The sequence below is a fragment of the Sapajus apella genome, unplaced genomic scaffold (assembly GCF_009761245.1).
Source record: "Sapajus apella isolate SASKATOON/1434 unplaced genomic scaffold, GSC_monkey_1.0 scaffold74, whole genome shotgun sequence".
Lineage (NCBI taxonomy): Eukaryota > Metazoa > Chordata > Mammalia > Primates > Cebidae > Sapajus > Sapajus apella.
The window spans coordinates 929,630-946,125 of NW_022437014.1; the positions used below are offsets into that span (position 1 = coordinate 929,630).

Sequence of the window (16,496 nt, forward strand, 5' to 3'; positions counted from 1 at the left end):
AAAAAAAAAAAAAATAGCCAGGCATGGTGGTACGTGCCTGTATTCTCAGCGGCTCAGGAGTCTGATGCAGGAATGTCCCTTGAGTCCAGGTGTTTGAGGCTGCAGTGAGCTATGACTGTGACACTGCACTACAGCCTGGGCAATGGAACAAGACCCTATCTCTAAAAAAGCTTTTTTGAAGATATTTTGAGGAAGAGGCCACATTCACATAACTTTTATAGCATACTATTATAATTGTTCTATTATTAATTATTGCTGTTCATCTCTTACTACGCCTAATAAGTTAGACTTTATTGCAGGTATGTATGCACAGGAAAAAATAGCATATACAGAATTCAGGACTACCCACAATTTCAGGCATCCACTGAGATCTTGGAATGTATCCCTCACGGATAAGGGGGACTACCGTACTGTGTTTGGGGGAAAGCAGTTATGTGTGCTGCACAAGTTGTGGCAGGACTTAGTGGGAGATGAGATTAGGACAGACTACTTTGAGGGCATGTTACAAAGGCCTGGGATTTGAGGTTTCTTTGGTGGGCAGTGGGGAGCCACAGAAAGGGCTGATGTGATGCTAACCTGCAAGTGGGTGGGTGGACAGCTCCACTCAGTCCCCTCATCCACGATGCAGCTACTTCCCTAGCTCAGGAGGGTGGGAAGAAACGTCCTCACCTACTGAATCAGGTCATCTTCACAGAGACAGGTATTCCAGGACTCTGCTGGTCTGACCACTGTGTCATGTGACCCCTCACTCTGCCTTCTCCCATCCCTGTTCACCCTGGTGTTCTGTGTCTGGGCGAGGACCCGCGGTTCTCAGAAGGCTGGGAGTAGCCTTGAAACAGCGGCTCGTGACGCTGTCCAAGGTGCTGAAACGATGCCGCTTCCATTTGTCAGCGCTCCCACTGGAATGACTGGCTCCCATACCACTGTTTCCGTTAGGCAGAGAATTTCATTCCCATTTTATAGATGAGAAGTAGAAGCCCAGAAAGGTAGCAGAGCTAGAGCTACAAACCCATTTCTTGTTTTCTGGTCGAGGACTCTCTAACTGCACTGGGCAGCCACAGTGTAATTTATCAGTGCACACCCCAAGTGATTCTATCAGTGCTGCTAAGTGAACATCTAAAATGCCCACGTTCTCTTCCCACCTCCATCTCTATCTCAATTTCCCCAAATGTTCCGATGCTTGTCCACCCCCACAGTGCCTCCTGAGACCCACCACTCAGGGTGACCCACAGGTGCTTGAGTGGACCTCACTAGAACAGCAGCTGTGTACATTCATGCCTCTGATCCATTGGGTAACCCTGGGTACCACTCATCCCAACACCCTCCTGCTGGTATGCTGGGCATGGGGGAAGCAACATTTCCCCCACGACTCTCATATCTTACTAGTAATTGCTACCATTTCACCAAGTGTCTGTTGTATTTCAGGCGCTGGGTTTTGAACTTCTCATATAATATTCCTAATTCTCACAAGCAAAGTCTTGTTTTAGCAGATAAGGAAGGTCAGTGTTAGGCAGGGTAAGTGAGTTGCCTGTAGTCAGTGTGGGGATTGGAGAGCTAGGATTTGAACTTATATTTGTCTGGTTCCACAGCGATCCTTCAATCAAAGCTCATCAACTAACATGAGAGTTCAGTGTCTCCCACCACCATTGGCTTTGTGATCCCAGGTAAGTCACTTATCCTGTTTAAACTCCAGCTCCTCATTTGCAAATTGCAGAAAGTGAAAGTACACCTTCTTAGGGCCCTTGTGAGGCATAAGTCAGATGAAGCATGCAGCCAGGATTCAGTGAGTGTTCGCTGCTAGTGTGCATATGATTATTACTGAACACAGGTTCCTGGATGGCTGGATGGGAGTCTGGTTGGTCTTTCCACATCCCCGCCTGGCCCCTATGTCCTAGCAGAGGAAATATCCAGTGTTCTGGGAGGGAAGAGGCAGTGTGTGAAGGCCAGCCCAGAGCCCCAAGCAGGGGCCTGCTTCTGGCCCATGTCCTTGTGCACTCGGGGGTGGGGACCACGTGGCTGTGGCAGGCATGTCACTGAGCTCACAAATATGGTTCTGCATTACTTTATCAGCACTCCTCATGTTGATATTGAGCCTGAGACCATTCTCAGCCCCCAGAATCTGCTTTCATAAAGCTGTCCCAATATCCTCCCTAAAAACCCTGGGCAGGGATAGCTGGGGTCAGAGGGGAGGGCTGAGGATGCGGTTTCGCATCCACTCCATGGGGGCTACTCATATCCAATAGCAGACAAAACTGATTTACTTCTCCCATCGTTCAGATAGGGAAGTGGAGGTCCAGCAAGGTGAAGTGACATGCCCAAGATTACTGAGCCCAGAATGAAGGTCTCCAAACACCCAGAAAAGGGCTCCTTTAATCAGTCAGTAACTGACTACCCATCCTAAAATCATTCAAGGATAAAGGCAGGATACATACATTCACAAACTAACCCACCAACAAAGGCCTTGCTAATTATTACTGACTGTGGGACATCTTAGGGCCAGTTTCTGCTGAGTCTGCTCTGCAGCCTGCCCCCACTAGCTGGCTAATTGTGGGAAGCTGCATTCATTCAGAAGCTGGAGTGAGGGTGAGAGTAACGGCTTCTCCCTCAGGGCTCGGTGCATGAAGAAATGAGTCACACTGGTTGAGAACAATGAAATGTTCTGTAATCACCTCCTGCAGCCCCTGCCCAATGTCCAACAGAGCCCTAGAGGAGCCTTTCCAGGAATAATGATGCTGGGCGGGAAGAGATGGATGGTAATTCACTGGATCTCACCAGGGCAGCTTGACTCACAATCTGTCTTAGCTCTGAGCCCCAGGCAGGGGGACTCCACAGTGAGACGACTCTGGCATGCACCATGTGCCCCAAAGTTCAAGGACAGGAAGTCATTTGCATCTCAGGTGCAAGGAATAGAGGCAGTGGCCTGGCCACCAGACTGTTGGAGCACTGGGGGCAGTGGGCAAACAGATGCTAGCCTCCCAGGCCTTCCCAGGGCCCCAATTTTCCCTTTTTCTGAGGATCAGTGAGTAGGCAGGCAGCTGGGGATAAAGAAGGGCGAAGAGGGAGGCAAGGCTCCCAGCAGATGCATAGACAATGTATATGACCAGACGGTACGAGCCTCAGTGACTTTCCCACACCGACATGTGCACATATCTCCTTGCTCCTACTTTTCCCCCTTTCACCCAGACTTGATCCACGGAGTCCATGTAGTAGACCATCTTAGAAGTTAATAGGTTCTTATCTCTCCCTGTATACTCCCCATCCACAGATGCCCGAAGTCCTAGAGCTATGCCAGAGGCCAAGCTGGGACAGGGGTCAGCCATGAGCAGTCCGGTGCAGTCAGCTCCAGTCACCTGAGCATTTGGCTATGTGAGATGTTTAATCCCAAACAATTATTCTTTCCTACCCAAATTCAAAACCCAGGGCACCTCCATTTTGCTGTGGAAATTACAGCAAAAATTCGCACCAACAAAGCTAAATTAAAGAGGAAACCAGGCTTCCTTCTCTTTCAAAGATGCCAAAGAATTCATTTTTATCTGCGTTGGGAAGTTTTATCTGCATTGGGGAAAGAGGAGGTTTTATCTGCACTGGGGAAGGAGGAAGTTTTATCTGCACTGGGGAAACAAAAAGGGAGAGCTTAACTGTTTTTTAAAAAATCTTAGTAAAATGTTTTGATTTAAACAAATATATTTAGACTAGGTGGTGGCTCATGCCTATAATCTCAGCACTTTGGAAAGCCAAGGAAGGTGGATCACTTGAGGCCAGGGGTTCGAGATCAGTCTGGCCAACATGGCAAAACCCTGTCTCTACTAAAAATACAAAAATTAGCTAGGCATGGTGGCACATGCTTGTAATGCCAACTACTCAGGAGGCTGAGGCATGAGAATCGCTTGAACCCTGAAGGCGGAGGTTGCAGTGAGCTGAGATTGCACCACTGCACTTCAGCTGGGTGACAAAGCAAGGATCTTTCTTTAAAAAAAAAAAATATATATATATATGTATACATATACTTTAAATATATAAAAATATATAAATATATGTAATACTTTAAATAAGTGATACCTTAAATATATATAAATACATATATATATATATATATTTTTTTTTTTTTTTAAGGTATCAGTTCAACATATAATCAACCTAACAAAATTGTTGAGATGTTTTATATTCACCTTTTCATACTAAGTCTTGGAAATCTAATGCGTATTTCCCACTTCACATCTCAATTCAGAACTGGCCACATTTTATTTTGAACAGTGTTTTGTCCTGGGCCTTGCTCTGCAGACCAGAGGCAGCCTGTCTTTAAAAGACATTGTCACCAAGCAAACCCTCACTTGATCTACAAGAATTCCCTGTAGATCAGTGGATCTCCACCTTAGCAGCACATTGGCCTCAGCCAGACCATGCCTAGATCAAATACATCAGAATCTCTGGGAACGGGGCCCCAGCATTGACGTCTATGAAGCGGTCCTGGTGACTTCAGTGCGCTGCCCAAGTTGAGACCCATGGCTACCTATCAGCATCCTACTCAAAGTGAGAACCACTGACCTGGGAGCTTGTTAGAATGGCAGACCTTCAGGCCCCATCCCAGACCCACTGAATCAGAACCTGCAAGTGAACAAGGGCCACGGATGCTTAGAAAATTTACTACCGCCTGAAAAGCCTGCTAAAATGCACTCTGTATATCCCATCTCAACACCCGACAGCAACCTTACAAGGCAGGCGTTCCCTTTCACAGGTGAGGAAACAGAACCTAAGAGAACCTAAGACTCATTGGTCCAAGATCACATGATTGGTGAATAGGATAGCCAGGGTGCCTGCCACCCAGGTCTGGTTCCAAAGGCCACGCTCTTTCAACTGCACCATTGTATCACTTCCTACAGCACAATGAAACATATGGCCATAGAGAACCCCTGAGTGTGTGTCTCCTTGAACCTGCTGGGCACGCCTTACCTTTGAACAGGATTCCACTTCCAATGCCAAGTTCCCCAGAACCAAACCTCATAAAGACCCACATAATTCATGAGAAAATACAAATAGTAAACAAACGTAGGGAAGATGTTCACTCTCCCTCGTAATCAGAGACATGCAAATTAGAGCAACATTGAGGAGCCATTTTCTACCTATGTAATTAGCAAAAATTAAAACCATGTTAGCAAAGTTATTCTGAAATAGGTACATTCGTACACAATTGGTGGTGGTGTAGATTTATAGAACCCTTGAAGAAAGTCATATGGCTGCATCCGTCAAGAGCCATTGCTATACTGTGCCCACTGACCCTAGGAATTCACCCTAAGGAAATAATTCAATTGGCAGGGGGAACGCTATTTGTACGAAGATGCTCACTGCAACGTTCACTGTGAACACTGGAAACAGTTTAATAATCAGCAGTAAGAATGGCTGGGGAAACCAGGGGTGCATCTGCTCCTACAGGTTGTGCAGCCATTTAAAATGATAATTAAGAAGCCCAAGCAGCAACATAGAAATGTGGGTGAAAGAAGGCAGAGTGAAAAACTGTCTATGCGTATTGTGTTTTTTCTGATGTAAAATATTGTGTGCATAAGAATATAGGCAAGGAGGAGCTGGGCACAAAGGAAGGCAACCTTCAGAGCTGGGGGTGACGGAAAGACCCCTTCTCCTGTTATTGGCAGTATTACAAACCCTGGCCCTTTGAGACCAGCTTCAGGGGCCCTCCCCTCATGGAATCTATCTCTGAGGGGGACACAAGGAAGCACCTGGGTACAGGGCCACATTCCTGATTGCACCAGGAGGTGAGGGGAGCTGACCGGGTCGGGGGTCAGGAAGGCCATGAGAGGCCCTTCCCATCTTACCATGAAGCCCGGGGCACAAGTGCAGCCGCCAGTGATGCTGTGGCAGTCGGCGCCGTTCTGACAGGTGCAGGGCAGCTGGCAGCCATCGCCATAGTAGCCGGCAGGGCAGGATTCATTGCAGTGGCGACCAGACCAGCCTGGCTGGCAGGTACAAGCTCCGGTTACCGGGTGGCAGCTGTGCAGGTGAGAGACGGGTAAGAGGACAGTGTGTTTTGGGAAGCAGCCCCGTCCCACTCCAAGCCTGGCTTGCCCAGGGTAGCAGGACCAAAGGAGCTCTGGGATTAAACTGCTCAGTGCCTTGTCTGTTTATCCAAAGATGCCAATGCAACATGGTCTTATTGGCACCCAGGAGCTCGGGCTCATGGTGATTATACAACTACCCAGATGTCACACAGCAAGATGACAAGATCAGGATGAGAACACAGGTCTCCTGACTCCCAAACACATCTTCTTTATAATTCAAATACATGGAAAGCAAAACAGAGGGTGGCCTCTTTAGTCCCTTGGCTTATAGAACATGTGGTCCAAGTCTTCATCCAACCCTTACCCAAGGCAAACGCTTAGCATGGGAACAGCATGAGAAGGTAGCAATGATACCTAGTGGCTCTCCGTATCGCAGGTGTTCAGTGAATGCTGCTGAGTGAAAACAAGGGCCAGATGTGGCCTCCCCTCTCTGGCAGTGTCTGCCCTGGAGAGAACAATCCCCAACCTATGCTCTCCCAGCCTCTTTAACAGGAGCAAGTTCTCCATCTCCTGTCTAGGCCAGAGAAAGGATCATTTGGGCCAGAGGCAAGAGTTCCCTGGCATGACCTCCAGAGAATGGGGCAACCTCTAGCCGGCAGCCATCTGATCCAACAGCGAATGTCCATTCATGGTCAGCGGGATGCCAGGTGCAACCGTGTGCTGCTCAGAACTCCTGCAGGAGTGTAATTGTCCAATGGCCCCAGCTGCTGAGTCTGAAATCCAGAGGCCACATTTCCCCTGGGCCACTCCCAGCTGGAGCACAGCAGGGATACTAAGGTGGGCACACTCTTGGGATCTGGGACTCCTCTGATGGGTACCTTGGCTTTAAGATGTCCCATCCTGGCAGACTTTCTTGGAACTGTGCTGTGGGTTAAGACTCTTCCTTCCTCCCTCCCTCCCTCCCTTTTTTCCCTTTCCTTCCCTTCTCCCTTCCTTCCTCCCTTCCTCCCTCCCTTCCCTCCTTCCTTCCTTTTTCCCTTTCTGAGATCTGACAGCATTCACAGCCTCCCGAGCTTCCTCCCCACTTTCCCTCACAGATGCTTCCCCTAGTAAACCACTTGCCCTTGGTATCTGCTTCTGGAGGGGCTCAGAATAGCACACCAAAGAAGTGCTGGGTGGCAGAGACAAGCCTCTTAGATTCCCTGTGGCACTTGCCTCCCTGCTCTGGAGCCCAGTGCAGAGGATAAGGTCAAGCATGCCCTGGGCTGGCAGGGGGAACCTGGGGCAAGTCTTGATTCTGCTAACTTCCACGGGGCCTTGGGTGGGTCCCCAACACCTGGCTCGTATTCACTGCCCTTGTGAATATTTGGAAATGAACATGGCTTCCCCTAAATAGAATTATCTTCCATGGATTCTTTACTCTTATCTGCTGATTAGTCATCTGTCTTCTCCACGAGGTTACAGCTCCATGGGGCAGAGTCCTTTGTCTTATTCCCTTCTCAGGGCCCGACAGAGTCCCTGGCACACTGGATGTGCCTAATATATATTTGGAAAATTAATTAATGAGCAAACTAATTGTGTGAAGCCTAGCCAAGCTGTTCCTCTTCTAGGGATCCTGGTTTTCTCACAGAAAATGAGGGGGAGGGGGCAGGAAGAGGTAATTTCTGAATAATATGTGCAAGTAGCTAATAATCATTTCAGAAAAGGATTTCGTCTCATTAATCATCAAGTCTAAACAACAACTGGACACCACTTTTCCTGTATCCAAACAGCGAAGATGTTTAAAAATGCGGGTAAAGGCTTCAAAACAATCTGAGGTTACGTATCAAGAGACTTAAAATTATTCAGACTCTGGTCTTGTAATTCCATTTCTAAGACTCTGTCCTAAGGAAATAATCATAGTTGTGGAGAAAGATTTATGCACAGAGTTGTTCCCTGAAGCACTATTTATAACAGTGGAAAATGGAAGCAATTTAAATAATAATAAATAATGTGTGACCAGGCTTTTGAGGCACCAGGCACTTTATACATATATTTCTAAATCTTCAAATAAGCCTGGGAATTAGGCATCTGAGCCTCTGTTTCACAGATGGCATTTAGAGGTTATGTGACTTGCCCAAGGTCACATTGCTAAGTCAGTGAGTGGCAGAGCTGGGATTCAAACCCAGGTTTGTCTGGTCACATTTTATTCACTGCCTCATGCCACCTCTCCCTACAGGGCATTGGTTAAATGAATTACGGCATTCATATGAAGCAATGCTAAGAGACACATTCAATTGCTTTTCAAAGTGTTGACTAGTATAAGATTAAGTGAAATGAGCACCCTGTATACGAAGCCATTTCTACCGATGCTGCATCTGTTGGCTGAATCAAATCTATGAAAACAATATAGACATCGGCAGATGAGCAAATGACAACAAAATGGCTTTTGTGCTGACCTCTGGGTTGAGAAATTGATTCTAAGTTTTTTCTTTAAATGTCTATGTATTCCCTAACTTGCCAAAACTGAGCATCCATTGTATTTGTAAAGCAATAAAAATTGTAAATCTGTAACAAAGAAGAATGCGTGTAAGGGATGAGTGTTTGAAGACTTTCTGACCTTTACAATTTGAGAAAAATCCCTCCCTGAGCCCCAAGGCACTGGAAGGGGAGACAGAGACCTGCACAGCTGTCGTGGGGAAGGAGTGCCTCTTGGTGGCCCTGATGCTCTGCCAGATGGTTTTGGGGCACTGTTCTTTCTCTCTAGGTAGCATCTTTCCAAGGGCATCCTCTGAGGCTTAGGGTTAGCGTACAGAGACTGGCTTAGTCACGGTTGTGGGGACTGACATGTTTGAATGACCTGAATGGAATGACCTGACAGGTCTTGGCTGCAGCCATCAGCTCAGCCAGGCACTAGAGATTCTAAAAGGTCTCAGGCACCTTTCTGCTTCTTCCATCAGTAGATCCTTCTGCTGTCTCTGCCTAGCAAATGGTCATGCTGGAGTTCACCCATTACACACTCTTACTTTGGTGAGGGTACCACCCTGTGAAAAGCACACTCCATACACAACGAGCTAGCAGGTGCTGACTTTTTTTTTTGAGATTGAGTCTTGCACTGTCGCCCAGGCTGGAGTGCAGTGGTGCAATCTCCGTTCACTGCAAACGCTGCCTCCCGGGTTCAAGCGATTCTCCCGCCTCAACCTCCCGAGTAGCTGGGATTACAGGTGCCTGCCACCACCCCCAGCTAATTTTTGTGTATTTTTAGTAGGGACGGGGTTTCACTATGTTGGCCAGGCTGGCCTCAAACTCCTGACCTTGTGATCCACCCACCTCGGCCTCCCAAAGTGCTGGGATTACAGGTGTGAGCCACCACGCCTCGCTCGGCAAATGCTGACTTCTAAGTACTCTCTGCATTTCCTGCTTTTGATCTCTGCTGCTGTCATTCTGACTGCTCAGGGATATGTTAGGAGCTAATCTTACTCTTTACTCTGAGAACTAGAAGGCTCAACACCAAATCTAAAATCATTCCTTTCCTTTTTTTTTCATATCCCTACAATCCTATTTCTAGAAGTGGGATATCTATTTTCTTACTATGATTACTCGTCTTACAGAAACTCTAAAAGTCCCTTTGAAAAGAGGATGAAGAGTGACAGCTGACAGTGATCATGATGGAGAGCTGTGGTCGCTATGCCTGGAAACTTTGTCCCTCAGGAGAGGGACTCTCCCAGCTCCTCTCCCAGGCATCCCTTCTTCCCAGTGGTGGTTCCCATTCCCTTGAGTCACATGGCAGGCCAGGGACTGCTGTTTTTGGCTCAGGCAGGTGTTACAATCACTGGTGCTTAGGCTGGTTCTGTTCTATTTTTTTTTCTTTTCTCCCATTTCCCCCAGACATAGATTAATCACAAGTTAATAGGAGCCGAAAGCTGAACAATACAGGATTCCTTCCAGAGTGGATTTTTCTGCCTTTCTTTCAGCTGCGATGAGATTTCTATCAATGCTCCATCTGTTAGCTAAATCAAATCTTTCAAAGGTAATACACAATCATGGCTGCTGGAATTAGTCTATGACAATCCAATTCTGGAGGGGACATGTAAGAGCACTGACACACAGGTGCTTTCTTTCTCAAGGTTATTCCCGTGTAAAGGCGGATGGTTTCTTTGTGTGTGCTATGAACAGTTGATGAAGGGAATGAAGAGCTGGTCAAGGGCTGGAGAATCTCACCAGCCACTTCCTCCTTCCCGGGGCATGGACCCAACCTCTGTGCACCAGCCTTGCCAGAAGGGCACAAACCAGAGCGAGGCAGACCTCGGTGGAAGGGCTTTCTTTGGCTGGGGGCTGGCATTACTTTGTCGCCCTAGGAAAGATGCTCAAGACTGCGTGCTGTTATGGTCGGGGTTTGTTGTAAGCTCTGCAGAGGGCAGGGAGCTTTGGGGCTAGGCTTCTAGGGGTCCCAGGTTCCTTCTCTGAGGGAGTTGGATGGACGCTTCACTTTCAAAGACCCACAGGAAAACATTTCTCCCCACTGGGTTAATGAAAGGTGATGGACAGACTGGGAAACTTACGCATAGAGAGGAGAAGGGCATGTGTCAGGCACTTGCTTGGCAGAGGTAGGCTGGAGGGCAGGACTCAGAAGTCCCAATCCCCACCCAGTACCTGAACTTTAACTGTCTTAAGATCAGAAGTCACAGAGTCATTCCTTTGCTTTTCTTGCATCTCAAGAGAAGACTCTACAATGGGCCAAAAAAGGCTCACGGGAAGAGAGGAGCTGCCCTCTGTCCACACGGAGGAAGAGGGCTGTTTTCTGGCGTCCATAAGAACACAGGCAAAAGCACTTTGTTCTTTCTAAATGAGAGAGTTCATTTAGACCAGGTGCTCTCAGCCTCAGGGAATTTTTCCTGCCCCACCCCAGCCTGGGACATCTGACAATGTCTGGCAATATTTTTGGTCGTCAGAACGTGGGCAGGGTAAGTGGGATGCTACTGGCATCTGGTGGGTAGAGGCCAGGGATGCTGCTCCAGATTCTACAAAGCACAGGACAGCCCTCTACAACCCAGAGTTACCCAGTGCATGTTCATGGTGGCCAGGGCAAGAAATCCTAACCTCAAGAGAACAAAAACGTAGTGCCAGGGGCTCCGTCACTGGGCCAGTGTGCCAAAAGAAAAGGGGATATATGTACTTTTTTTAAAAAATAGGGCTGACTTCAGCTAATGGGCAGAAGCTGTTTGATGAGTTGAGGACTCTTCTTACTGAAGGCCTACTCTGTGCAGGCACCGTGCGGCGCTGAGGCTAGAGGCCACGGGGATGGATAAGCCAGGCTGCTGGTGCCCTCAGGGAGCCCAGGCTGTGACAAAGCTCCCCTCAGACTCGGAGGAGACCGGCAGGCACACTCAGAGCCCCCACTCTGAAGAACCACTGCTCCCTCCCAGTCCCTGAAACTTGATGTGCGTTTAAGACAGTAGAGCAAATAATCATCAATATTGGATGGGCTGAGATTAGCAGGAGAGAAGAGGGACTCCTTCCGAGCAAGGCTGACTTACACAGGGCATAGTTGCCCAGGCGCAGAAGGAAAACAATAGCCCTTTAATTTGGGGCTTGGTTGGATTTCTGTGGCAGGGGCTCCCTGCAATGGGCCCCAGCATCAGCCTTGCTTCCCCTCTCAGAGAATGTCCTCCCCTCAGCTTCCCAGCAGGAGTGATGGATCCTGGAATATTAATATTTAGACACATAGAACAGTCTGAGCCAGCTACCCAGTCCCCTGACCAGCCATGTGGGACTTCTGTAATCAGTGCCTTGGAGCTGCCATTCTGCTCTCCAGACCCAGCCCAGGTGCCACCTCCTACAGGAAGCCTTCCCTGACCAGCATCACATAGTTCTGGATCACAGTTACTTGGGTACATGTTGGAACCCAGCAGGGCCAGCCACATATATTTCATCAATTCTAAGAGGTACTTCTCTACATTTTCACATCTCTGATATTGGGTGTGTTACACAATCAATGGTATGTCACGGTTCAGTTGATACAATTTTCCTAGTTTAGGAGTAACCAAAATAAAGCTGTGCCTCACTACTGGTATTGTTTTTGTATTTGAAGAAATATGGTAGAAGGTGCTCAGTGTCCCCCTCATGGCCCAGCCCTGCAGGCACTCAGTGTTTGGTGAATGAATGCTCAGGTCACGCACAGGCCAGCTCCACTGGCTCTGGTGCCCTCTCTGGACAGTCTCCTTCCTGGGCCCTCCACCTCTGCCTCACACCATTCCAGCTGCTGCACTCCAGGGAGGCAGGACCTTTTAGTCTAACTCGTAACACTTGCTGAGATGCCTCTGCTTACAGTGAACAAGGCTCCAGAGTGATTTGTGAAAGCTCAAAGCCTGGAAATGAAGAGGAGCCGAGGCTAGGTCCGGGCTGTCCCGGCGACCGGGCTGCAAAGCGGAAGGATTCTCTGTCTGCCCTGCAAACAGCAGCAGCACCCATGCCCTGGGTGGCCAGTCTTCCCTGGGCTGTCTGCAGGCCTGAGGGAGAAGGTGTGCTCCCCTGACCCTTCATCACCCAGATAAGAGGCAGCCACCATAAAGGGCTGTGGGGGCATTTATCCAGGGCTGGCAGCCTCAGTTATTACCCGGGGGCAGTGCCAGCTGGTGCATGAAACAGGCAGGGAAGGGAGCTGGGAGCAGTAGCCTGGAGCACCTCAGGTTCAGACTCCTTTGGAAGTGGGGGGTAGGGGCACAGCTTCTGCCCAGATGTCCCAAGCCACAAAGGACAGAGTGCTGGGGGAGGCTGGCCCTGATAAAGGGCTGCCCGTGTTGCTCCTGCTCCTCTGCCCTTGCCAGGGCCTGCTGGGACAGCTCTCCCTAAGCCCTACAATGGGCCCTACTGAGATAGATAGATACATATATATATATATATATATGTATTTTTTTTTTTCCCTGAGACAGAGACAGGCTGGAGTGCAATGGCACAATCTCAGCTCACTGCAACCTCTGCCTCCTGGGTTCAGGTGATTGTCCTGCATCAGCCTCCTGAGTAGCTGGGATTACAGGCACGCGCCACCACACCCAGATACTTTTTTGTATTTTTAGTATAGAGGGGGTTTCATCATGTGGGACAGGCTGGTCTCAAACTCCTGACCTCAGGTAATCCACCTGCCTTGGCCTCCTAAAGTGCTGGGATTACAGGCGTGAGCCAACAAGCCCCACTGACTTTTGAAGTCCCTTCCAGTCCTGATCTTCTGCAGCTCAAGCCCCTACTTCTGCCCTAGTGGCCCTGACTCTGGTTGAACACCAAGTGAGTGGAGGGGAAATACCGTCCCGGACAATGTGCTGAGAACCTGTGGCACCCGAGTCCTGCCATCCCAGCCCTGCCATCCCAGCCCCCGGGGCCGTGCAGCTGTGCTCCACCCGCCTCCTTGCTCTCTCCTTGCTTGCATGTGTGGAGTCTCGGACGGGCACATTTTGAAATGCAGGCAGCCAGGTGCGGTCGGCGGCAGTGAGTGACCTGGCTCTAGTCCCGGCTCTGGGTACGTGGCCTTGGCTTCCCCTTCTTTTCATCAAAGGGGTTCTCGAGGCTGAGTGCTGAGGTCCTAGCTCTTTCCCCGCCACCCTGCCTGGATGTTCATGCTGGAGGCGGGGGGGCCATCTCCTGGCAAGCCTCCTCTCCACCTGAGCCCACACCCACCCGCCGCCCTTGCCCCGGGCTCGCCTGTTTGTGGTTCATACCTGATGGTGTTGTCAGCATCACAGGGGCAGCGGAGGGTGCAGCCCGGGCCATGCAGGCCCTCGGGGCACAGCCGCTCCTGGCAGCGCGGACCCTTGTAGCCAGGCTCACATTCGCAGGCGCCCGTGGTGGGGGAGCACTGCCCCCCGTTGTGGCAGTCGCAGCGCTGCGAGCACTGGAAGCCGAAGGTCCCCAAGGGGCACTCCTCTTGGCACCTATGGGATAGTGGAGTGAGGCTGAGGCGGCGGATCCTCCAAGATGCTGCTCTCCGTGCCTTCCGGCCGGGCCTGGTATGCTCTGCCTTGCTCACAGCCTCCTCCCCTCTTCTCTCTCCTCCTCCAGAAAGTATTCCAAGGTTTAGCCCGCCCCAGTCGTTTCCACCTTTCACCCTAGGTCTCCTCAGTGCCCCCAGCAGTGAGTTTGTCCTACCATTTTACTAGCATACCTTAGTAGCTGGGATTATGGCACCTGCCACCATATGTTATTGATTCCACGCCTAATATTTTTTAAAAATTAAAAAAGTTGTGGTGAAATCTACATGTTATGGTTAAAACAGTTCTCTCAAAATTCGCATTGAAACTTAACACCCAATGTAACGGTAGTAAGAGGCGTGGCCTTTGGGAGGTGATGAGGGCATGAATAGATTAGTGCTCTTATAAAAGGGCTGGAGGGAGCCGGGAGGACCTTTTTTTTTTTTTTTTTTTTTTTGGGAGGGGGGCTCTTCCATTCCTTTCACCCTCTGAAGATACAGTCACCATTTCTGGAAGCAGAGATCTGAGCCCTCATCAGACACCAAACCTGCCGGCCCCTTGAACTTGAACTTCTCAGCCTCCAAACTGTGAGAATAAATGTCTGTTATTTATGAACTAGTCAGTCTCTGGTATTTTGTTATAGCGGCATGAGCAGACTAAGACAGTACCCAGCATAGAATTTACTGTTTTAACCACGTACAGTTCAGTGGCATTAACTACATTCACACTGTTATGCTACATCACCACCCATCTCTGGAAGTTTTCCATCTTCCCAAAGTGAAACTCCTCACCCATTAAACAAAAAACCATCTAGGTAGGTTTAAAAACACCCTCCGCCCCCTTTGTTTTTTTTGAGATGGAGTCTTGCACTGTTGCCCAGCTGGAGTGCAATGGTGCAATCTTGACTCACTGCAACCTCCACCTCCCAGGTTCAAGCGATTCTCCTGCCGCAGCCTCCCCAGCAGCTGGGAATACAGGCACCCGCCACTACACCTGGCTAATTTTTTGTATTTTTAGTAGAGATGGGGTTTCACTATGTTGGCCAGGCTGGTCTTGAACTCCTGACCTTGTGATTCGCCCAGCTCGGCCTCCCAAAGTGCTGGGATTACAGGTGTGAGCCACCACACCTGACCAAAAACACCTTGTTATTAAAATATGTTTTTATATCTCTGAAATTAGATGTCTTATAACTGATGACATGTCATAAGTTAATCGGCAGTGTTTTTCATTCTTCCCAGCATATGAAATAATGATGCATTTTACAATCAACGGCACCTTAGATTTGATGAAACGGGGTGATTTTGTTTCTACACAGCGTCTCTGGTTTTTGAGCTTTTTGGGCAGATGTACAGTCTCTCTTGTCCTACTGGGAGGTGCGTCTCCTCCCTGACTGTGGAATCTCCCTTGAGTGGAGAAAGCATTCTTCTTCATTGGACTGTAGAATTCCCTGTGACAGGGGCTGTTTTCCCTTCCGTGGAAAGGGGCTCCCTCAAGGCAGGGGCTGAGTCTCTTCCATCAGTCTGTGAGCCCCCAAGGAGGAAGCCTGGGACCTCCTTTGTGTCCTGTGCATGTCTGGGCTGGAACTTGGAGCTCCCAACATCAGGATAATTATTCAACTTCATTTAACTCACAGCCATGGGTGTGGCTCCTCCGTAGGTGTGTGTGACCCCCACTGCTGACTGCCCGGTTTCCCGAATGTGCCTCAGCACTCCTTACCCCCGCCCTGGGCTCTTTTCCAGGGGATGCAAACTTACTGTCACAGCAACTAGATCCGGGTAAGTCAAGGGGTAAACCCAGGGGAGTAAGAGGTAAAAGAGGTGGGGGGTGACCTCCTGCATTCCAAAGACAAATAGAAATGGCTTCTGGCCTCTAGGCTTCTGGGGTGTCTTTGTGCCAGCACTGATTCAACAGTGCGGATAATGGAGAACTAACCTAAAGCTCTGACTTTCTCTTTTTTTTTTTTTTTTTAGACAGAGTCTCACTGCGTCACCAGGCGCCAGGCTGGAGTGCAGTGGCGCGATCTCGGCTCACTGCAACCTCCGCCTCCCGCGTTCAAGCACCTCTACTTTTTCATTAAACAGGACAATACTCACTAAACCTCACTGGGTTGTATAAGAATTAAATGGGATACTGTGCGTAAACATTTAGAAAGGTGCCCAGCCCATGACTGGGGCTCGATCAGAAAAGCTAGTGATTTTCATTAGGACTCATGTCAATATTGTTTTCAACACTTCTTAGAACAGAGCCCACCTGACCTTCTGGCCTTAAATTCGGGCATGAAAAAGCTCAAGGGGAAAAATTCTAAAATGCTGATAGAGTGGATTTGATGAATTCGTGTTTTAATTATCATGTGTTTCCATTTTCCAGGTTTTCTGTATATCTTCTACAATAATCAGAGGAGAAAAGCAATTTAAAAAAATGCAGCTCTAGCTTCTTTGTTATGAATCTGGAGGATCGTGGGGTGGATTATTCTTCCACAGACTGGGCAGGGAAATTCTGTGTCTGGGTGACCTCGGTTGTTTACGGTGAGGGTGAGTGGCCAGAC

At 49.0% G+C, this 16,496-nt stretch overlaps 1 protein-coding gene across 14 annotated transcripts in view; it reads right to left on the bottom strand.

The window, feature by feature from the left end:
• MEGF11 (multiple EGF like domains 11) overlaps positions 1–16,496 on the bottom strand; it is a 388,577-nt gene that overhangs the window by 56,789 nt on the left and 315,292 nt on the right. For all 14 annotated transcript variants that reach the window (XR_004260666.1, XM_032251021.1, XM_032251020.1 and 11 more), the window contains exons 9-10: positions 13,703–13,915; positions 5,829–6,003 (exon numbers count right to left, since the gene is read on the bottom strand). Coding sequence is in view for 13 of the 14 variants with exons in the window: in XM_032251021.1 (XP_032106912.1) it covers positions 5,829–6,003; positions 13,703–13,915 (388 nt within the window). In the remaining variant the exon portion in view is untranslated. The remainder of the gene's footprint in view (positions 1–5,828; positions 6,004–13,702; positions 13,916–16,496) is intronic.